Source organism: Buteo buteo, chromosome 16, assembly GCF_964188355.1.
Source record: "Buteo buteo chromosome 16, bButBut1.hap1.1, whole genome shotgun sequence".
NCBI lineage: Eukaryota > Metazoa > Chordata > Aves > Accipitriformes > Accipitridae > Buteo > Buteo buteo.
Window position 1 is genome coordinate 1,375,613 of NC_134186.1, and position 24,604 is coordinate 1,400,216.

Consider the following 24,604-nt stretch of genomic DNA (forward strand, 5'->3'; position numbering starts at 1 on the left):
AGATTAGGAAAAGTTGTTTAACCTTCATGCTATACTTTCACCATCTGCAAACTGGTAACCCCTCTAACCTCCCACCACAAAAATAAGGTCACACAAGTATAATACCAGAAAAAAAATTAATCTCTGTCCCCCAAAAATGCAAATCGTGATGCAATATTATGTAGCCTTCCTCACACTTGGCAAACATATGAGGATCTCAGGAAGAGAAACAGGAAAAAAAAAAAATCACCATTTAGACTTCTCAAAAAATAGCAAATACTTACCGTGCAAGATCTTCATCAAAGGAATCCATTCGAATATTGACCTGGGCCTCACGAGTAATGGAAAAGGAGGATTTGCCAGGAGCTAGCCCCTCTACTTTGGTGCCTGGTTTCTCCTTTACCTCAGAAGCCTTCCTTGGTGGTGGGGAAGAACTTTTTTCCTGGCTTGATTTGTAGGTGGTCACTCTAAAATTCTTTTCAGGAACAAAGCCCCTGTGACCTGGTTCAGCTCTCTTGGATGCTGGTCTCTCTTCTTTTTTTGATCTTTCAGAATAGCTTTCCTCCTCCATTTCATCAGGTTTCCTTTGCTTCTCTTTTCCAGGCGGCAAAAATACCACGCCTTCCCATTTTCCTGGCCTATCCTCTTCTTGACTTTTACTTGATGTTGCTACAACTTTAGACATAAATTTGGGCTCATCATCAAATTCTGAATCTTTTCGGCCCTTTGCCTTGTCTTTCTTTTCCTGCTCATCTGTTTCCTCTTTGCCATAATGACTTTCCTTGTGGAACTCCGGGACCTTTAGCTTATCAAAGTCATCCCGGAACTTATAGCGCTTGGGCGACTGGCTGCCACGGTATCCCTTCTCAGAGTCAGCTTTGGATGCATAGGAGTCAGATTTTGCCTTTCCATCTGTTGATCCCAACTCAGAGAAATTCCCTTTTTCTTTATTTTTTTCTTTTTCAACATTTGTTACTTTCTGTTCTTTGTCTTTCCCATTCTCAGTCTTCTGCTCTTCCAGATACCTGTTCATGAAACAGACATTACAGTAGTTCTCTTATTAAAAATCAAAGAGGATAATATTTCAGTTGAAAGCAGTCAAATTTTAGAGAACACCAAGCTACACATGTACAGAAAGCTGTCTCTAGGCCCTAAAATAGTTAAAATGTAAAGCAGATTACTCAGCCTGGATTTAGACTTTTAGTTCTCAATAAATTCAGCAAATGTAGAAGAAAATGGATATGCAGAACTGATGAAATGAGGCTTAAGAACAAATCAAAAACAGCTTACCCACAGATTCATTTTAAGGAAAATAGTAACATCTTACCCAATCGGTTTATTTACTTACAAACCTGGTTCAGGAGAACAACACATCAAAACTTTCAAACTGGGCTGTTCTGCTTTAAACAACACACTGGAAATAAAAGCCTCAAAAGCTACTTCAAATTTTGGATGCAAGTTTCATAGGTAAGCTAAATATTTCATGACAGACTGTAAATACAAATAAAAGCAAAAAGGTTAACAGAGGAGAATATTTATTTTGCTGGGAGAAGACAAAACACTTGTAGTGAGAACAACAGTTTAGCTAGATTAAAGCATCAGAACTATGTTTTAAAGCATTCATTAAGCAAAACCCCAGCTTTGAGGAAACAGCAGTAAAGCCCAAGGACACTAGTTCAGTGCTTTGGAAAGCCCAAGAGCTACAGCTTTTTTTTTAAAGTTTCAGACATCCTTGATATAGAGTAAGTTCAAAATAACTTAAAAAATAATAAAGAAAAGATTTAGAAGCACTTGTGTATTCTACCGTATCTCTTAAAGCAAAGCGTCACCTTCAGGCAGGAATCTGCAATGGACTAACCAAGCAAACAGAAACATGGTAAATTGATGCCTTCGATATGGAAGGATGTCTTAATTTTAGTGATGATCTCGGTGCTTTAGTTTCTCATACTACCCACATACACAGGCACAAGCACTGCAACTACACCTGCCTTAAGCTGCTTGCAGGAGGACACGCAGTAAGATTTAATTAAATTTTTCTAATTTATAGTATCTAATGCAATTCCAGAATGCAATACCAAAAAAATGTCTTTAACTGAAAAGTAAATAACTTAGAAATGCAAGCTTCCAGTGTGCACTGTTAGGTTGCTAGAAAATCTCATTGGGCACACCTTCACTTCAAGTGTTCATCAGCTATGAACATTTTTGCAGGGAACATACACAATCTTTAGAACTATCCAAGTCAGAAAACTAACTCCAACTTCCTGCAACACAGGGCTAGGTCTATATTTTGTTCTGTGATTTAGACAGTACCAGGCCCAAACAGCTGGCAGCTTGCTAGCATGGCACCCTGCACACCCCGGGGCCTCTTTCCAGCTGGAGCCTGCACACACACACACCCCCCAAGAACCCTTACAGTGCTCATGGAGAGTGCCTACTCATGCAAGCTGGCTTGTCAAAAATACTGCAGCACAACGAAACACATCACTTGCCTTTTTGAGAAGGCTCCTCCTCCAGGAGCTGTGGTTTCCTCCTTCTGAGATGCACCATAAATTGAACTGATTGGTGTTGGACTTTTGCACACAGGGCTCTTCCTTGTTGGGCTCAAACCTGCTGAGCCATGGTCAAATGGACTCTGATGAGAGCCTGCCTGAAAGGAGGTGCTGCTGCTTTGTAAAGCAGAGCTCATCTGTGATGGGTTGGACAGTGGTGGGCTTGACTTTTGCAATGGACTTGGCCGAGGAGAACGACGCCTCACCACAACTGACTGGAGAGGGCTTTTTAATGCAGGACTCCGTTCCCTTGGGCTAAGTTCAGACACAGAAGCTCTTGACGCTGAACTTGTACCATAGGTGGTCATATCTTGCCATGGTTTTGATCCCTCAGATGCCTTGACGTCTTGAGCCACTGCTCCTGAAAATGGCTGCTCCTTGGACTCATCACCTTGATTATCTCCTGCAGCCTGAGATGCCCGGGCATCCTTGGAAGATGACTTTTTCTCCTTTCCAGATTTACGCTTGGAAGACTCAACTCGGCTATGATTTGAGGAAGACCGGGAAGAGGAAGACCTCCTTGACCGATCAGAAGATGACTTATCAGAATTTCTAGAATGGCTTCTAGACCTTGGTGAAGGAGACCTTCTCTTGGGCGAACGAGAGCGTGACCTCCCTCTACGAGGGCTATATGCTTGGCGATAATTTTGCCAGTTTGACCTGTAATTCCCATATCCTCCTCGGTTATACTGGCCCCATGGATAAAACCCTCGATTTCGGCCACGAAAATAATATGGTCTCCTGTATCCTCTATTATGACCTCTGAAATCCCGGTTCTGATAGACTCTTGGATGGTTCCGTTCTCTGTTATGAGATGGAGAATATGATCTTGAACGGGACCTAGAACTGATAGAGAAGAAAATTACACAAATATTTTAAAGTTTATTCTTCTGTCACAACTTTTTATTTGAAGCTTTATAAAAAAGAACCTGAAAAATTAATTTCTAAGCTTTTAAAAGTAATTTCTTTGGTTTATCCTCACCCAATTGAGGTATTACACTTTGCCCTCAATAAACTGGAGTGGAAATAACTTGTACCAGTGCTACCACCAAACAAATATTTGACTTCAGGATCACTGCAGAGCCCATGATAAGTCCACGTTGCTCTTCATTTTTCTAGGAGGAACATGACTGCTATCCAGCTTCAGAAAAAGCGACATCTCAGAATTCCAGACCTTTACAGCTCAAGGTCAAGGTTATACCTCATCTTAGATCACCTCTACAAAGAAGTATTTCTTTATGCATGCCACATTACCATTATTAGAACAGATCCAATATCTTCCTCTTGTGTCCCAAGTTTTCATGTGCTTTTGAAATTCTGATAATCAAGATGAAACCCCAATTCTTTGCCAGGTGAGTTAAATAAATTGCTACACCTCAGCATGAGAAGAGCACTACTGGAGCAAATGGCACACTGGTCTATAGTTTTAAGTTTCAAAAGGTGCACCCCTTGCCACAACTGAGAAGCTGGAGCTCCAAACAAGTGGGACAGCAGAGGGATGCACTTGCTCTCCAGCCTCACGCCGCGAGATGGCACTGTTCAGAGTCCCTCTGCTCGCCTCCACACTGTGCAAGAACATTCATAAAGAACAGAACTGAATCCAAGACAAGTACAAAGCCTGTAAGAACACAGATTTAAGTGGCAAAACATTAAGGGCTAATTGTTCCAATAGTCTCTTCCATTAAAATTTTGGAGCTGCAGTTGTATAACTGTTTAAAAGCCCCACTGTAGCTCAGGATTAAATGCCAGCTTTACAGTAAGTATTTCACTACTGTTAGAAAAACAAACTTCCACTGAAAGTCTGAAATTTTAGCAAATTTGTATTAGTAAAACAGAGAAAGTGTCCAAACTAGTAAGTTTAAATAGAAAAGAGATTTTTCCCAATGGAACTTTAGTAAATAATATTCATTGAAACCATTTCCACAGTCCCTTCTTACATTAAGAGAGCTCTGGCTCTAAAACACTCATTAGTCATACTCCAGTAGACTTGTACTACTTTTACAGACTGACAATACACAACTCACTGCTGCCCCCTCTCCGCTCACGCCCCAAACCCCCATAACGCTGCCATGTTAGGAATTCCTACAAGAATAGCATACATGCCTGCAGAGACGAACTCTAGTTCTGTTTTTATTTCTTCCACCTATCGAATACATTACATTTTAGCGTGAAACTGTATAGTCATTGCTAGCAAACAGCTCAATGATAATTTTAACATATGCTTCATCCTTTATTTCAAATAACCAAAAAACCTAAGCAAGTTATCTGAGACGAAAGCACAAGAGGCAGACAGCAAGAACCAATTATAATGAGCCCTAGTCAAAAGTACTAAGAATACATATACTCCCATTTTCAGACAACTGCTGCATTTGTGATCAATTACCAGCAAGGGACCTGTTGTACGCTGCTTCCAAAATCTGTTCTATCATTTTACAGAGGCTTGCAGCAGGGAGATTTAACTCCAAAAGTTGCAGAGATTATTTACAAGAAATCTTTTTAGAAAAATACAGTAAATATTACGCAAAAGAAACACTGCAAGTAATAGTTTTCCCAACTCTGCCAGCCCCTGTAGCTAGCCAGCTAATACACACTGCTCCAGTTCTAAAGCACCCAACATTTCACAATAGGTAAAAATGAAAAATAAAGTCATAAAGAAAGCAAGAAATATTAGGCAGACTCCAACATGGCAAAACAACTTAGAACAAACAGTAAACCTACCAAATGAAGAGTACAACAATTTTTGTGGTGCATGCTGAAGTACACAACAATGGACTTTTATGCCAAGATACAATGAGACCTACCTCAGAGAATATCCTAACGCCATACAAGATGACTTGTCTGTACTAACCCCCTCCATTTTGATTCTATTTTTAAAAAAGGAGTTATTTACAAAGCACAAGTAGATTCAGCAGCAGCACAGAGGAAACAATCATGTTTGCACAGGATGCCTTTGTTTTCAACTGTCAAAGTTCCTTCATCGCTAGGCAGATATTCCCAAATGACCATGTTTCTTCCAGCTTCCTTCTGCAAAGAACTTGGTTTGACTCAAGTCTCCGCCTCTAATTTAGTTTTGTCATGTCCTTCTCTCTCCAACTGTACATTTATTAGAACCTCTGCATTTAAAAAAACTCTTTAATTGTTAACAGTTGCATGTGTTTACAATCTAATGATTTTCAGAATATGTGTTATTAATTTAAGATTAGTGAAAAAGCAGCTGAACTTTATACCCAGTCCAACTGGAATGCCTTTGCCAGATAGAAAATGCTTAGCCAAAAGAAATGGAAAAAACAGGTATCCTGATATCCAGGGATGACGTGAGCCTTTAAGTAGCCTGATCAGAAGCAATTCAGGGAGGTAAGAACAACTATTATGCACATTAATGATTTCTCAAAATTAACTGCAGTGAAATTAACTTTGTCTACTTTATCCATCCAGAATGATCAATTCTGTTAACTGACTCCTGTATGGTGAAGTGAGGGGCAGGGACACAACAACAGAAATTGCCCCTACCTTTCACAGCAGTATCTTAAACTGACATTAAAACTTGTTTGAATTCATTTTTAGAAAGAGGGGGAAAGCATGCAATGTCCACAAAGGCCCCTCAAGTCTGGGACCAATTACATTAAAAGCTTTAAAAAAGCCAAAGACATTTAACAAAACAAAGGTGCATGTTTTACTATGGACCTTCCCAACTCTGACTATGGAACACACACTTAAGCTCTCTCACTGGCAGCAGTAAAGCAAATGTCTGATCAAAAGCAAAATCCCGAAATAATCTCAATTCAGGATAAAAAGCTATGATTTTTCACATTTTGTCCTGCTTTGGCAATCTCAAACATCATCATTAACCATGAGTACTTTTAATATAGGAAACTTGGTCTCAGAGAATGTGCGTACTTGGAATTAGGAAAAGCACAATAGGCTATCCCATTACATACAGCAGCAATTAAGAACTGCAGAAGAACATGGGGAAAAAAACCACATGCATTTTGAAATGGCCTTCTATTAATACCTTTGAGGAAAAACAAAGTACAGAAGTCTTCTGTAAGGGCCCAGTCTAAAAAGGATGTAACAGCTCCACTGTGGACTGCATACCTGACAAAATAAGCTATACTAACAAAGCACCTTCTGATTTAACTGTACATTAGAGTACCTTAGTATCCATATTAGGGGAAAAAGACCTGCACAGAAAAGTAAAATTATCGTTCACCAAAAACATGCTACAGAGACCAGGTTAAGGTATTCAGAAGAAGTATCTTGACAATGCTGATAAACAGTCACAATTTATTCTCCTAGCTCATTGAAAACACTTCAAAACAGTACAGGAAACAGCCTAAGACACAGGACACTATCTGTCCTAGAATCTAATCAAAGTCCTTCCCTGGAATAGAATTAAGTGACAAACCATCTGAACAGGACAGAGGGGAAAACCACAGTTACACCCTTTCGCTTCAGAGCAGCACACACTTACCTAAGTCTGCGTTTTCTTGACCGTGAGACAGAACGAGAACGGGAGCGAGATTTGGAAAAGGAACGTGAGCGTGATCTTGATCCAGACCTCGAACGGGAAGAACGGGATCCAGATTTTGATTTGTTAGTTTTGGACATCTTTGCAAGCACCTGTCAGTTGTACCTGAAGGAAACAGGGAAATAAAAGTACTTGAAAAATGAAGTCATGCAGCAGATTTAAGAGAACAGGCAACATCCGGCAGCCTGACAAACTATGGAGTGACATGAAGCTTGATAAGACTGGAAATATCCATGTTTGAAGTGGCTGCCTAATAACAGATGAATGACATTGGGCTCAGAATAGAAGGTTTATTTCAGTCTAAGGAGGAAATCTGCAAAAAGAATAAAAGGCTTTCAACCCAGAGTTAATTACAAATGCGAGTGCTACATTTGAAAGCAGCAAGTTAATGCAAAACCCAGGAACAGGCAGAGGGCACGCTGCTAGCTTAAGCAAGAATACCTTTAAAGAGACAAACCATTTCATTTCAGTCACATCACTATCAGTACAGCCAGCTGTCACTGGTTTAAAGAACAATGAAGAAATAAAAAGGCTTACTGTCAAAAAAAAACCCCACCAAAATCCACCCCCCAAACTATTTTCAATTTTCAGAAAGAATCACAAACAAAAACATTAATCCAAGATACATTAATGTAACTCTATTTGCACAGATCTGCCTCACTATGAACGCTCAGGTTAAATCCTGGACATACGTGTCCTGTCTGCTTGTGCAGTTTATGCAGTTGCTATGATCAATTACAAGCAAGTATCATCCAGCGAGGGGTTCTGTTGCAGCCAAAATAATTCAGATGTCCTTCCAAATATTCAGAGACAGAAGAGATTACGCTGTAGCATTAAATGACTCGGAATAGCTATAATTATGAATTACCTGGACTATTTTCAGGCACGTGTCCAGGTAAAGGTTAAAGAGTCCCTTAAAAGATGTTTCAAGGAATAAGTTTGACCACATAGTTGTTTCAGTTATACCCTACCTGACCCATTCTCTTGTAAACATCAACTTTGTATCAACGAACAAGGTTTTCTAAAGGATGTTCATCATCTCTTACCTCAAGGGAAAGAAAAATATTCAGGACTATTAACTCAAGAGTTGAAGCATGTCATATTGTTTACATTTGAAGGTTGGTACAAATTGATAAAATTCAAGATGCTCTATTTCTTTCAGCCAGTCAGATTCTTCTGTCAGTATCCAAGAGTCAAATGCATAACACACAGTTTTGCAGCTTCCAACAGGGACCTTCACAAACTTTCCCCTTCACACTACCAGCAACCTCCTTTCGTGACCTCCCTTCCACAAAGGGCTGGGGAAGAAAATCCAGCATACCAGAGACAGTCAGGAGAGCAATAGTGCTTCTTCTGTCCAGCCATTACAGTGCTTCTCAACTGTAGTAACAGTTGACCTATCTAATCACTGTATCCAGCCATAAACAAAATTTCTTACAATTCAGAATTTGATCATGCTGCAAAATATGCTCCAGCTTTTGAATCCCTGTTGGTTCCAGTATAGTTCTTCAGCTTCTATGGAAAATGCTTTGGCCCCTGTCTTGCTGAGGAAGAAGGGGACTCCACTCCTTCGCTCCTCAGATTAAGTTCCTAGTCTCCTTTCTATTTTCATTCCTAGAAACCGGAGGTTTCAGTAATGGGCTGGGAAAGGGACTAAGTGCTAGCTTGAGTTAATCGTTTGGATTGCTGAGTATTCCACATCAGCAGTTGGTATCAAAATTTGAACTCTGCAATTCCAGAGGTAGCTAATGAAGCTGAGAAGAAAATCTGCTCTCTTTAAACAATACATAAGTTCCATTCCCAATATCAGAAGCAATTTATTTAGCATTTAACAGAATTCCTTAGAAATTTCTACAAGAAGTTACATTTTCTCCCCCTCAAAGTTAGTAAAATATTGCATAGCTGTAAGTAATTTGGGCAAAGAAAAAAAAATCAGTGTACTGGTAGATTTACTGTTCTGCTTCTATCTATGCATGTTCAACAGCAAAATTATAGCTACTGAAAAAGTTTCTTACCTTACTGCCTTACTATTCAAAGTGGATCTGTATACAGTGTTATTGATGTTTTGGAATTTTACATACAATGCATGAAAAATGATACTGTAAGAAGGGAAAAGTCCAGACAGGCAGCTTCCAGGTTACAATTGAATATATTTTTTATTTGTCAGAAAACATCCCCAGTGTTACCAAACAAGAATACTGGAGTGATACTCATAATTCTGCAGAGCTTGTTTCAGAGTTGGACAGATTTTCATGCATTAACCCCAGCCAGCAACTAAGCACCACGCAGCTACTCTATCACTCCCCCTCCTCAACTGGACAGGGGAGAGAAAAATACAATGACAGGCTTGTGGGTCGAGATAAGGACAGGGAGTGATCACTCAACCAATTACTGTCATGGGCAAAACAGACTCAACTTAGGGAAAATTAACTTAATTTATTGCCAATCAAACCAGAGTAGGGTAATGAGAAATAAAACCAAATCTTAAAACACCTTCCCCCCCACCCCTCCCTTCCTCCCAGGCACTTCACTCCCAAATCCTCTACCCACCCCCACCCAGCAGCACAGGGGAATGGGGAATGGAGGTTACAGTCAGTTCATCACACATTGTCTCTGCTGCTCCATCCTCTTCAGGGGCAGGACTCCTCGCTCTCTTCCCCTGCTCCAGCGTGGGGTCCCTCCCACGGGAGACAGTTCTCCACGAACTGCTCCAGTGTGGGTCCCTTCCACGGGCTGCAGTCCTTCAGGCACAGACTGCTCCAGCGTGGGTCCCCCACGGGGTCACAAGTCCTGCCAGCAAACCTGCCCCAGCGTGGACTTCCCACGGGGTCACAGCCTCCTTCAGGCATCCCCCTGCTCTGGTGTGGGGTCCTCCACGGGCTGCAGGTGGAGATCTGCTCCACTGTGGACATCCATGGGCTGCAGGGGGACAGCCTGCCTCACCAGGGTCTTGACCACCAGCTGCAGGGGAATCTCTGCTCCAGTGCCTGGAGCACCTCCTCCCCTTCCTTCGTTGCTGACGTTGGTGTCTGCAGGATTGTTTCTCTTACATGTTCTCACTCCTCTCTCCAGCTGCTGCTTCTGTGCTGCAGCAACTTTTTTTCCCTTCTTAAATTTGTTATCACAGAGGCGCTACCACTGTCACCGATTAGCTTGGCCTTGGCCAGCGGCAGGTCCGTCTTGGAGCCGGCTGGCATCGGCTCTGTCGGACATGGGAGAAGCTTCCAGCAGCTTCTCACAGAAGCCACCCCTGTAGCCCCCCGCTACCAAAATCTTGCCATGCAAACACAATACACACGCACTTGATCATGTTCAACTGATTTCTCTGCAGATCTGTCCATGTGCACTCTGAGTCAGGAAAACAGAACTCTCATTCAAACTAGGTTGCAACACCCACATCAGCAAAACAAGGCCACCAATGACACTGCAAAGAAATTGGACCTTACTTTTAATCAGTGCACTGAAAAGGCAACTTGCTATTATACTCTACTTATTCAGGATTGGTAAGCTATCCTCATCCTTTCAAAAGCATCCTTGGAAGGATGCTAAGACTTCCTGTAACATGAATAATTGGGTTTTTGCCTCGTATTTTCCAAAACCTGTTCCAAAATCATCCACCACTAAGTTATCCCAGCTCCAGATAGAGGTGGCATGCCTATAAACATTTAAAATTTGTCTTTCTATTTCCAGGATACATCTGAGGGTTGTGCAGCGTAATAAATCCCAAAGTAGAACTTTAGGTGCTCCCGATTAAGCAGACACTTCAACTGCAATGGTGTTAATCATTACTGGATAAACACAACACATGCATTTTAAACTAAGAGCTGGATTTTTATTAGTGTTCATTTATTTCTAATATGCAATCAGCACTTCAGCTTTAAATCATCAGATATTCTCTCTCATGTTACTTAAGGAAGCTCAAAATATATGAGTCACGAAGGATCATACAGTAAAAATCTAATCATTAACACACACAGCAGTCCACAACTGCCTGTGGCTTTGAGACCCCTTAATCTGCTCTGTTTAAGCAAGAAGTCCTTGGCCTTTGCTGCCCTAAGAGAGAATAAAATAAACACTGTGCAAGTGTTCATGGTGTCCCCAAGAAAACTGAGCATCAATAATTGCTGTGATGGTCCAGAGATTACATACCGTAAGTTATTTTAATTACTTATTTCAATGGCTAAAAAGCATCTTAAATCATGAAATGAACTAAGAGGCATTCTGACAACAAACTGCCAAAACCTGAGCATCTGTGAAACAAATGCTCTGCAATGTTCATCGCCCACGTTCTACAAGAGGGAAAAAACTAAGATTGCTCTGGGAATTAAGAAAAGGATTGTAAAGACAAAATTTGCTTTAACTGAGTATTGCATAAAAGTTATCAACAAACTTTTCAGCAAAAGTGACTAATGAATAAAAGCCAGAAAGAAAAAAGGAACTATATTAGCACAACTTCACCCCTTTTTTCACCTACTGCTTAAAATTAGGTATGTAAACACAACCGATTAAGTTGTGCTGCTGTATCCATTTTAAGCAAATTCCAGTGGACTGACTTGCAACTTCTTCACTTTCAGCCGCTCGCTAAAGCCAAATTACATTATGGTTACTGAAAACTCCAACTACTGCCAGGGTACTTTCAGGAACAGCACAATGCCCGTCACAGGAGCAACTGCTGGGAAAGTGGGTTGCTCTTCATCATGAGAGCTAGTACCGTCCAAAAATGGGAAGTAGGCTTTTATTTTAAAAATCATGTTACATGTTCCCGTTCTTCCCTCTCACTATACTAAAGATGCTATATCAATTCAACTGAAGCACTTTAATATATTCCACACTAGAATGTATGCAGAAAAAAAAAATTAATGTTTCCTGTTCTAGTAGGAAAAATAAATCGCACCAGGGATGAAAATAAAAAAGCATTATCACTGAAGAAGCAAAGCTCATTCTTATGCATGGTCATTTTTCAGGGAAAGAATGTGTGAAAGGACCATTTATAAATATTTCCTTTTAATTTACTAAATACATCTGTCAAAACAGCAACATTTCCTAGTCTGTTGGCCAAAACAATCAAAAGTTCAGCACAGTAAACCAAAACATGGAAGAGAAGCAGAAGAAACAAATGGTAATAGGAACTACTAGAAGATATAGGAAGACGATCTAAATTGCCTCTCAGAATCAGAGAGCTGCTCCCAACTGAATCCTGAGGGGCTTTGATACAATAAAACCAGAAAAAGCTACAATCTGTAAGGAGATTACAAGTATATGCCATAAACTGTGTAAAAACTTCAAGATAGCTCTCTACTAAATGACAACCCTGTAGCTCAAGAACAAACTACACTTCAACATATTATCATCTGTAAGTTACCTTTATTTACACTGAACTCCATACTGCTTGAAATATTTTAATAGACTAATACAATTAAAACACCTTTCACCACAGCTCTTCTCTGTTGTGTCTCTTCTGAAATAACTCGTTTTCCAAGAAAAAGCACATGGTTAGAGCTGACTGACCAAGGAGAGTATAAGTGGCAGTAACTCTCAGTAAGTCCTGAGAAGGCCCCAAAATAGACTGTAAAAGTATCACTTGCTTTGGGCTGTTTAAGCGTCTTTGTATTTTACTTTGATCCACAGCACTTACTAGCCAAACACTAGTTTGGTACCCGTGATGTGTGCCAAAAGCTCTCGTCTTTGAAGGTTTTTTTAATCTTTGTCAATATTTTTAAAGTTGATTCATTCCTAACAGGTGAGGTAACTCCTACTAGAATAGAAACTGAGTTGCTATGCTCTATCAGTACTCAAAAGGTTAAACAAACTAAACATTGGAGTCATTTCAGCTCCCCTGTGTTAACACTGCATTTGTAAACTTATTGTGATATGCAGTTAGTTGTCCTAAGAATTAATGACTGACTCAGATAAAATGTGTTCAGCTGGTAAGCAAAAAAAAAAACCCAACAAACAAATCCCTGTTCTGAAAGAATCTATTCCTACAAAACATCCTAAGGATTACTCTGATTTTAAAGAAAGAGATGCCTGTAAATGAAGCAAAGGCAACCTGTGAAAGCAGCAGTGGCTGCTCACTTACCTTTCAGAATCTTCCACTGAACTTGATGCTGTGCCCACAAAGCGCACACATGCATACAGTCCTCACAGAGCTCACATGGGGATGCTGCTTTTTGAAACACGGGAAGGTAAAGCGTGTCTGGCCCTCAGTGGGGACTGCAGTAGAAGCATTTACACAGTGCTATGGAGACTTGTTGTTAGCAATCTGCTCTGCCAGAATTCACATTTCCTTCCTGTTCACAGCTACAGAATGCCTTCCCATTACACTGGCTCCACCTCTACCTTGAAAGGGACCATGGTTGATCCCTGCTGCCTGATCCAGGTCTCATCTCCCAGCACAGACAAGCGTGACTGCACACATCTGGAGGGCATGCACTCCTGGAAACATTGCCAGGAATTTTCAGAATTGTTTTTTGCTTTGTCTTTTCTGAAGATCCAGTTACAAGCTGTCCAGCAGATCTTCCCAAGTAGTGTAGTCTCACATCCAAAAGTATCAGCACTGATCCTGAGTGTGGTGAGTTTAAAAGTTCTAGTAAGGTATTAACCTATTGGAAAACAGCCACTTGACAGCTTGTTTATCTGTCGTAAAACTACACTGTATAACATACCTCGAAATTCAACACGCACCAAGTCTGAAGAAACAATTTGTTTTCCAAATTAGTTTGCTAAATTCACTCATACAACACAGATTTAAAATTAGTTACATTTACTGCAAGCCAGATCTGAAATCACTGAAGTCAGTCAGCGAAGAAAAGTCAATCTAACAGGTAGCCATTTAGTCTGCTGAAAGTACATTGCCAATGCAAATTAGTAAGCATTTTTTTTTTTTTATTTAGATTCTTATTGTAAGAAATGTGGACATTTCTGCATAAAACATGAAAGTATTCAGATTCCCACATGCTGTAAGTACCACCAACTCAAAGGTGTAAAGTTCAGCCTTGTTTGAAAATGAGCAACAGCCAAAGCTTCACTGAACAGTAAGACTCAAACTGGCAAACATCTCTTATTGGAGTAAACTGTTTTGAATCCTTCTTCCATAGTTTATAGAAAGTAAAGGCAGAAGGTTTGCTTGAGCTGTGAAAGTCTTTGACAGCAATCAGTAACTTAAGTGAATTCGATTCCTCACAGGAGAGCATTGCTACATTACTTATATCCCCTTCTTGGCATCAAAGATTTCCCTGACCCCAAAGGCATACACCTGGAATTCTTCAAACCTGTTTCTTGTTAAGGAAAGCAGGCAACACAACCCGATCAGTTCTGCATGTAGTTTTCGTAATATTTATACAAGCTACTTCATTCTGGAAGTTCTCAAGCTGCTTTAAGATAACTTTTATTATTTTTTTTTGCCACACAACAAATGGTGCCATTCAGAAAGGGAAGACTTGCAAAGAAGGCTAATGCAGTAGAGAATGAGCGCTGGTCAAGAACTACAAGACTTTTGTCTTTACAAAACTGTTGTGAATCTTTAACATGTACAAAGAAAAAGCAATAAAAGCCTAGTTTCCAAGGATCTTAACCAAACAGTATCCATACTGTGAAATGTAGGCAACTCAAGTCATCTACCAAGTGAAGACAAAGGCCAAAGTCAACCCTCTTTGATGTCTAACAGTAACCTTTGTGGACGGTTTTCTGCAGAGATCCACTTCTACTTCTTAAAGAACTAGAACAAAAATTAACATAGAAGTCTCTGAGGATATTTCTGTTGATGTGCAGTTTGACTAATTACTACCTTAGCAACAAGGCCCATGTAGAAAGTTCCCATCCTGCCAATATAATGAATTATTCATCTACATTCTAAACTTAATCCATGTCATGACAGAGATTACAAATGTTCTGTTTTACAAGAATATTTTTAATCCAGACTGATTCTGCGACCCCATTCATATGAGCCCTACTGACAAATAAGGGGGGGGTTGAGATGGAGAACCAACAGCTGGAAGCCTCTCACTCTCAAAAATAAGCATTTTCTAAAATTTGGAGGCTATTTCAAGAAGCAAAGTTTGCCTTCTCCATTTCTAAATCCTCATGGCAATCCATCATACCACTAAAAGAGGTGAAAACAACAGAAGAGCAAATGTTCCTACTAAGCCACCACAATGGACTTTGCCCACAAGACAAACTTTTGTCATGAAACGGTGTCAGGAAAGTTAATGTTTTACTTGTTTAATGTCTTCTGACAGAACTCAAAAGAACAGCTCAACTCTGCTCCACGGCAATGCAAAAAAGTCACTGTCAAGAGTCTCTTACTGCTGTACACTTCCACTAGCTACCAGAGCTTCAAAATTTAATTATTCAGAATATTTAAGGAGAACTTTTATGGCCACTGACTGAAGTCACTGCAATGCTTCAGCAAAAGAACAAATGTTTGAGGACAGACTGAATATGGGGGTTTAACACTTTGGATCAGTATGACATTTAATAATCCGGCTAATTAAGATATATAGGGGGAAGCAGTCCTTTTCTCCCAAAAGTCGCCAGGGGGTAAATCCAAAAATCACTTAGCATAAAAAAAAAAAGTAGGTACTACTACTTTTTCTATTTACCAGCTATTTGGAAAGTCAAGCCAAAACATTCCAAGACATGAGGCTGAGTTTTTTATCAAAACCTGTATAGTCCTTTTTGCAAAGCAACATTAACAATGAAAAAAGAATTCAGCTGATAGTTTAACTTGCAGTATGCCCAGGATAGAGGGGATACAAGAAGGTATACTCCAAATCCCAAAACAGGCAGTTTTACCACTTTTGTAGATTTTTAGTTTCTATTGTGTGCTTACCTGCTTGAGCAGGTTCACACCTTGCACCCTTCAACAGTCAGGTTTCACTGTCTCAGCTTTATCAATTAGGAAATCAGGAAGCAAACCTGAAATGAGAAGAAAATGCATTGAAGCATCGTTGTACGTACTTTGTTGTACTTACTGCCACCAATGATCAACAGGAGTCCAGCTTCCTTAAGCTCGCATCCGGTGCTGTACCCAAAATGTTCATCGTATCTTAAGTATTTCAACAGAGCACATACACTGCAAAAGTTCATCACTCACTTCACCATGAATTCTTTCATGTACTTTTATGAAGAACGTAGTTTTTAAAATGGTTATTCAAGCTTCCAAAATTTTAAGTCCACTTCTTCCTTCCTTCCTCCATCTCCACTGCACCCCATCCCATCTCCTGTTATGTGCATACTAATAGCTGTCATTACATTTGTACAGCCATATTGAAGTAATTTCTCTCAGCATATTTGTATGGTCTTACTAGATTCAGGACTAAGGATTTCCCCATATTGTTAAAGAGAATCCACAAGCCAAGAGAAATAACTGTTTTCCTGACAAATTCATCCATCAGCATATCTTCGTCTTCAAAGGGTGCCACCAGTCCACTGTGAGCTGTTTTGACAGGTCTACAGTTACATTTCAGTATCCTTCCATGCACTGCTAGAGGGGTGTAAGTTTAAAAGAAGAAAACAACAGTAAACACAACCTCATAAATTACTCCACGTTATTAAACCTCTGATCCAACAGCAAGAATGTCATTTACTCCGTGTTCAACCATAAAATAAATCTGTTTAAAGCTATTAATTTCTTCTGTTTACCTCACTGAAAAAAGGTTTCAAGGCTACTTGAAGATTATACTTTCTCTGAAATGGTGATTAAGTCCTGTGCTCACCCAAGAGGGAAGGTTGTATTGCAAGGTTTAGAGTTTTCTAAATCATGCTTACCAATCTTTGAAAAAAGCCAAATAAAGAACACTACAGATTTTTTTTATTTTTACTGTTGTCATGTCTGTCTGTCTAAATATCCATGAAAGAAGGAAATCCTGCCTTTTACCTTACAAAGACCTTTGACATTCAGCCTTTCACAGTGGCTACCAGAATAAAAAATTTGCTGTAACCATTTTTTCTTGCTTTGTATTAAAACACTTGAGTCTTGTTTGTTTTTTCACCTATTCCCCAAACACCAGCATTACCACAAACTTTTGATATAATCCACTGCACACAGGTGTCATCCAGATAAAAAGCTGGCTGAATTCTCTTTTGTAGAAGAATACTGTTCTCATATTTAGAGCACTACTACAAAAAAAAAAATGAACCAAGACAACACACAACAAGCAAGAACAGCTAACCTTTCTTCCAGATATGGAAAGGAAAGTAGGAAACGTGCTCAATGCTCTCTGCTGAAGCAGAAATCATACTCCAGGAGTTTCTTGTTCCAGAACACTGTGAAGAATATTTCTATATGCCAAGACATGGGTCAAATGAAGAACATTTCTAGTTTTCACAATGCCTTTTTCCAGGAATTTGTTTCCTATTTCCAACTGGCCTGTATTACTTTATGACTGTCTCTTTCCATCTTCCACTCCTTTCAAGCAGTACTCATCATTATTTCAGATCTTTCACAGATGTTAAAGCAGAACAGAACCACCACGGCCCTGTACAGAAAAGCCATCTAACAAAATGTTACAGCCGAAACGACTCCATCTCAAGCATGTCATTGAGGATTGCTATACCACGTAGCACCACAATTTGCCAGCTTAGAGAGAAGAACACAGCAGATAAGTCCCTATCAAAAGAAGCAGTTTATTTGTCTTCATATCTATAATCCACTGAGTATAAACACTAAGAACATTTGGAAGCAAGTGAAATGGCTTATGCACATACCTCAGAAGTGTGCACAGCGCTGCAAAACTCATTACAGTAGTTTCAATTTATTACACAGCATTTACAAAACATTAACTTGCAAATATTAAATATTTTGTAAAAGCATTTGTAGGAAGCACGATGTAATTGCAGCAGGAAAACAAAAATTTACTTGTTCCTTTCTGGCCAGCATTTAATGAAACTGTAACGGTTTATTTTGCTGTAAGACCCAAAGCAAAGAAGATAGCACCTCATTAGAGAAAACATTTCTGCCTGAACATCTTGTCATCCATTTAGTGTTTGCTAGCACAAACACTGCGTTAGGGAGAAAAAGCTGAACTGCTACTTTATTTGCTCACAACAGCCTTCATTATCAGGGAACAAAAAAATTAATTCTCCTTCAGCCAGCTCTACAATCCATAATCCTAAACTCTAAAACTCAAACAAGATTAGTTAATTCTAAAGAAAAAAAAAAAAAAAAAAATCATCCTACAAAATAGTTCCATTTCCCACAAAACAAGCTTTTAAACATTTGGATAAGGTACCTGAAAGGCTTACATCAATTTAATCTGTGGCAGCCTTTGTCCTAGCCAAGAAACTGCCTCTTTACAACTTAAAGACCCAGGAGATGAAAATTATTTATTGCTGATTGACCCTATATCCCAATTTATACTGTAAAAAAGATATCAAAGATATTGGAAAATGCTGACACGAACAGAAATGTCAGCACTGTGTTGTTTTTGAAAGCACTGGAAGTAAGAAATTAGCTATTTATAAACTTAAACAATAGTAGTCACCTAAATCCGGGCCTAACAGAGGCAGAAAATCAAGCCATTAAAAATGCAGTCCTATACAGGACCTTGTAATTCACATGCCTGTAAAAATCACCACTTCTGTGCATTTTAATTGACCTGCCTGCCAGAGAAGCAGAGGAGGTAAGTGGCACCCGTAGATATGTCAGAAGACTTGGGTAAGAATATCGCTGTTAAGAACTGCCAAGTATTAGTTACAATACAATGACAAACTGTAGGAAATAAAAAGTGTCAAATAAAACACAACAGTAACTAACAACTGTCAGCATCTTTTAAAGTTAATTTCAGTATGATCTTGTTTCAATTTAACTATCTACCTACAGAATAAGACTTGCACTATGTTCAATACCAAATTGCTACTTGAACACCAAATAACACTGATATGAACAAATTGGTTAAATAAGCCAAACGTGAGCTACTGGGCTCACGTAAAAACACATATAGAACTGTAATAAATTTGGTCCTTAGTACTTCCTCTTGCACTCAGGCTCAATACACTTGGTAAAAGCAGCCTGCCGCCAAAAAAAATCAAAAAGTGTCAAATCAGAGCAATCTTTGTTTTCTAGACAAGTACCTGGCAAAGAATTGAAGAGCTATTCTTTTTTTTTTTTTTTCCCCCTGCAGCAAGTGCCCCAAAAGGGTATTTTTCATACCATGCATTAATTCCTGGGAAAGATCCGCAGTCCAAGCAGCACTTTGCACTTGCACCTGTTGAGGCTGCTGCTGGGATCGCAGCACACTGGCAGCTCACACAGAGGGACACAGCCAGAGAACACCCCGAAACCCGCCTCCCTTCAACCCAGCCACGGTTAGCACAAAGACACATGATACCTGCTTCTTCCCTTGCAGCTCTCAGATCTATCAGTTTTATCACAGAGCAAATCAAAATAATGACCATAGCAGTTTGACTATCACAAATTCCTACATTAGATTAAAAATTGAAAATAATATTCCTAAATCAGTTAAGTTTGACAACCCTCAATAAACTTAAGTGAATTAAAGCTCCTGTTGTAAAAGAGAAGTCCAGAAGCATGACAAATTAACCTTGCTATGCATGACAGCTATGTAAAAATCTATCTCCCAGCAAGCTTTGTACTGCAGCTGCACGAGATTTTGCTGTGAACTTACTTGAAGTGGAAAAAAAGTTGCAGCTATCTACATGCCAGAGCACACTGGAAGTGCCAGCGGTAACGTACAGAGTACAGAAAGCACACGCTGGCTTTGCTAGTTCAGAAATCAAAGTCTAATAATCTCACTTTCTACTTGATTCTTCCTTTTGAAGCTAAGGTTTGGTCTTGCACCAAAAATTAAGTACGCTCTTGAAATCAACAGAACACTTAAGGGGAAGAAAAAAGAGCCACCTGCATAGCTCCCACTGCCAGCTTGGTGGACTGCAAATTAAAATGCTATTTCTAATCATCCAGTTCAAATTTCATTAGGATAACAAAAAGCAGAACAATTCCTCTGTCTAGATCAAGTATCCAGTGTATGTTTTCAGGAGATTAATGACACAAGTTAAACTAAAGCCTACAACTACACCTACCAACCTCCTCAACAAAAATTTTCCTGGACAACACTGCTAAAAACAAAAATAACAAAAAAACCCAAACCACAACTACTTTACCAAACTACAAACTACTTTAATACATGCCAAACACGCTTTGAGGAAAAAAAAAAGTTCATATTATTCTGCCATGGCAAGAGAAGCACTAGTTTGTCAATAGCAGTTCCAATTTCTCTCTAGTTTATATGCTTTTAAAATTAAGATTTTCCTTCAAGCACGTTTCGGTTTTCACACAATTAAACTAATCCCTAAAGAAGTTTAATATTGAGCTCCAGCCCTGATTTCAGACAATTAGAAGCAGGTTCTATAGAATGCTTGAAAAACTATTTACAAGTTCTTCCAAAAAGGACTGATTCTGCAGATTGCAGTGCTGAACAATCATTTTCCAAATAATTTGAGCAGCTATAAACACCAATCAGTGACTTTAATTCTGACACTAGTTACTTGATAAAAAATATTTTATATATCTTTGAGCTTAAAAAGTTTTATGTTGTTATTCAGACAGTTTAGTGACAGGGATCTCAAAGAAAACAAATCCAAGAAAAAGCTGATTAGAAATGTGGATGCTTTTGCTACAAAAGTCAGGCAGCTGGATTTTCTGTTAAACGTGGAAGAGAAACATCCACAATAAATAAAAAAAAAAGGAAAACCTATTTCATCAGCTTTTTGCTTCCAAACCCACACAGCCTGGGAACAGACAAGCAGAAAAATCAGATCTTTCTCAAAACTAATGGCTTCCTCACAGTGCAGCCCTACTATTTTGAGCAGTTTTTGAATGTGAACTGAACCCTTGTCAAAACTGTTGGGGGTCTGTGAATCCTTGTGCCTGTAGTTTCAGAACCCTCAAGAGAAGCAAGAAATGGTCCAATTTACATAAGAAAACTATTCACAAATCAGTTAACCAAAAGAATTCAAACTTGTGCATAATTGAAGTTATTGTGCTACTCCCCACGCGGCAACGGAAGAATAAACTGTGGCCTCCAGTGAAGTTTTCAACCCTCTCAGGTCACTGCAGTCTGGAAACTAGCAGACTCTGCACACCAGTATTTCCTTCATTAGAGTGGCCACAATGCACTTAAAAATGTGGAAGTTATGCTTCCAGAGAAACAGTAAGTAATGTAAAAAACAATTGAATCTGGGGCTCTTTGGAGTATCTTCTGAAATACCCAGTACAGTTACAGCCAAAACTGAATCTGCCCTAAAGGATTACTACTCTTCACACATTTAACCTATGAAAATACAAGCTCCAGCAACTTTAATTTATAAGCTGCAACAAGCAAAACCATTCACATATTTACTCTCGAGTCAGCATTTGATTTATCTTTACCTTAACTTGAATCTCCTTACACCAGGGGAAAACAAGGAAAAGGATTTCCACAACTTGGTATAACATTAAGAGTTCTTAAAAAAAACCAAAAAACTCATGGGAGTTATTGCAAGCACAAGCCATCAGAACAGGCTATCCCCACACTCTGCTAGGCTATAAAACAGAGGTAAATGCTTGTCCACAGAAATCTCATACACAGGGAATAAGCTTATTCGAACAGATAGTTTTCAATGCTGTGTTTACATACCTTGTATAAGTCTCCCATCAATTATGTTTCTCAATACTGCTTTATTAGAAGCGATTGAGCTCTCACCTAAGTAAAAAAAGGGAAAAATCAAATTTAAACCAATCAAGATACCAGCAAATCATCACATTTTACAAGCATAGGGAAGTATTCTGATTTTAGCCATTCATCCCAGCACCGTTTCCCAGTTAAAACAAGGCTGCCGAAATTACTTAATCTAATCAGATAGCACATACGCAGATCCTGAACTCAGGAAACCAATCTCATCCACAGCCCTATAGGAGCAACTGTAATAATTTACACAGATACATAGGGCCTGAAATAATCAGGTACACAACCCCCGCAAGATATCATGTGTACAGCCCTCTGTTAAGGCACAAGTTAACATCATTAATACTGAGCCTAATTCCCTGGAGAACAGAATTTCAGTTTAAGGCCCCCCACACCATCACCTTTTGTGCTCTCAGAGCAGAGAAACCTATGAAGTTACTTGCCAAGCTTTCCTTTCTTCCTTTCACTCAACCAAAGGTAAAAGTGAAATGGAGGCAGCAGTGGGGAGGACATACGCTGGCTGGCGGTGCAAGCTACAGCACCCCTCGCATTACAGCAGGGGCTTTTTCGGGTTTTGTACAGCCACCTTACACTGTAAATCATGACAGGCTAAAAATGGCTGGATGATGAATTTGGAGATGAAATTATGAGCAGTCCATTCGCTCTTGTATCAAAGGAGTACTAGCTACGAGCAGGGCTCTGCAAAGAGGCCTCATTCTCCTACAAGTACAACGGGAGAAACATACAAACTATTTTCATATGTGATAGGAAAAAAGGGCACTGACAGAAAACTTCCTTGGGTAGGAAACGACTCCCCACCCACCACCCATCCAGGACCCAGCGCTCCAGCATTCCCACAGCAAGGCTGGGTGTCATCTCTGTGTGCCTTTTTTTTTTTTTTTATGGACGCGACAGCTTCCGGTTACCATGGAGTGAAACAGCGCAAACACAATTCTCAGCTGGCATGAAATGTAATCCCAGGATTTTACTATTCATAGCTCTGACATGATAAAGCTAAATTAAGCAGGAACTCCTAACTTTCTCAAACCTAATAGCAGTGATTTAGCCTCTGCTAATGCTCTATTTCACTGTGAAGAGAGGAAGGATATTTTCCTTTATGATAAGAGAGACTCCAGACCTACAAACCCAGCCTGTCATCCAGAAACAAAATGGCACCTACTTGTTCCCAGGCACCACTTCAGCGTGACTCCAGCAGGAACAGGGGAGAGAAGATGAGCTTTTGTGCTAAATCTAACACCTTCTCCTCATCTTGGGACCCATTACAGAAACCCACAAAGCAGTTTTAAGCCATGCTCCCAGGCTTGCCCAGCAGCGAGTGTTTGCTGAACAACAGCCTACCAGTAGAGGAACACGGGTCACTCAAAGCACAAATAAGAGAAATGCCAAGCACAAGGCAAGCCAGCACAACCCCAATGCTGACAGTTAGCCCTTTATACAGCCTGTACCTTGCACAAGCTCCACAGAGAGCCGGAACAGCTTTTGCAATTAACAACACTATTCCTCTCTCTTTCAATGCCCACGGCCTAAACTATATGGCTAAATATACAGCAGGGGTCCTGCCACGCAGAGGAACTCTCTGTACCAGCATAATTCAGAGGAAACTATATGACCCAAGCCCACTTTATTGTATTGGCACGTGCAGCCATTAAACACAGTTCAGTATATTGTAAACTTTTCCTGATATGGAAAAAAGTTCAAGGGCTACATTGCTGCTTAAACAATTAACAAGTTCCAACAGGGCAAACTGTCATTTTGCAAAAACAAAGCCAAGTGAGCTACCAAAAAAAAAAAAAACAAACCCAAGCTTAAATGGCACTATTCTTTTAGGGAGCTAGTGATACAGCTACAAAGGGAACACCACACTTTTACAATGAAGAGCATCCTCAGGCCTAACCAGTCCGGGTCAGTACTTCCTAGGCCTCTCAAAGCAAGATTTCTTTTACAGTAGAGAAAGTGGGAGCAGGTGAGAAAAAAAAAGTGACATCTGCTGACTTGCTTGAACCACCACCTATTTTACGTCCTGGTGTTTTATACACGTAATGTTTTTGTTTTCTAATAGCACCAACCGTGCTAGGTGTCCACCAGCTCTTCTGCAGCATGCTGATCTCAAACGCCTCACCCGTGAACCCACAGGGCACAGGCCTGGCTTGACCCAAGTGACTATTTTCTCAAATAATTTACAAAGCTTCCTTGCTTAAACAAGCTGGAGAAACCAGCAGACAGCTAAATTGTATTATCATATCCCTAATAGCAGAACACCCCTTTAATTTACAATACACACAACAAAACTTTACTTTCATCAAAACAGAATTGGAAGTTAAGGTCAGGGACACATGGCTGCTCTGAAATCCCAGCATACAGGGAAACCTCTTTCCAGACAGCACTCATTGAAGCACTAAGAGCAGAACTATGTCTTCCAGAGATACAGAGCTTGCAGAGAGACATGGAATTAGCAAGGAAGGAAAAAAGCAGGAAGACACCAGAGCATAACTCAGCAGAAATGCAGGCATGACTTCTGCAGACAAAGAATTACCCAGAGAACGTGGGCACGGATTCATCACAACACGCACCTGCCACTGCCAACACATGGTCTGTATGGACACACTGCAGGGCAGCAACATCTGCCACAACTCTAATGCATTTACAGCAAGCACCTCAAAAAGAGACCACGTGGACGGTGCTATAGGTGCCTCCTTACCACAGCCAGGTTGTTTCTTTACAGTAAAATGGCAGGTAAAAGGTTTCACCTTTTGATCCCTGGACAAAAAAGGATGTGAAAATGCAGGCATTCAAGTTAGCAGGTGGCAAGGCCTCCCGCACCCTTGCTGGCGATGGCACACTGC

General features: G+C 39.9%; 1 protein-coding gene across 3 annotated transcripts in view; it reads right to left on the bottom strand.

Moving 5' to 3' along the window:
* The window catches only part of THRAP3 (thyroid hormone receptor associated protein 3), a 35,594-nt gene that overhangs the window by 8,608 nt on the left and 2,382 nt on the right, over positions 1 to 24,604 (bottom strand). For 2 of the 3 annotated variants that reach the window (XM_075047228.1, XM_075047225.1), the window contains exons 2-6: positions 21,693 to 21,758; positions 15,887 to 15,972; positions 7,000 to 7,161; positions 2,469 to 3,374; positions 264 to 1,004 (exon numbers count right to left, since the gene is read on the bottom strand). In XM_075047228.1, the coding sequence (XP_074903329.1) occupies positions 264 to 1,004; positions 2,469 to 3,374; positions 7,000 to 7,136 (1,784 nt within the window). In that variant the 5' untranslated portion in view covers positions 7,137 to 7,161; positions 15,887 to 15,972; positions 21,693 to 21,758. Of the gene's footprint in view, positions 1 to 263; positions 1,005 to 2,468; positions 3,375 to 6,999; positions 7,162 to 15,886; positions 15,973 to 21,692; positions 21,759 to 22,141; positions 22,160 to 24,604 lie in introns of those variants that run through there. The other variant, XM_075047226.1, reaches the window with a different exon arrangement.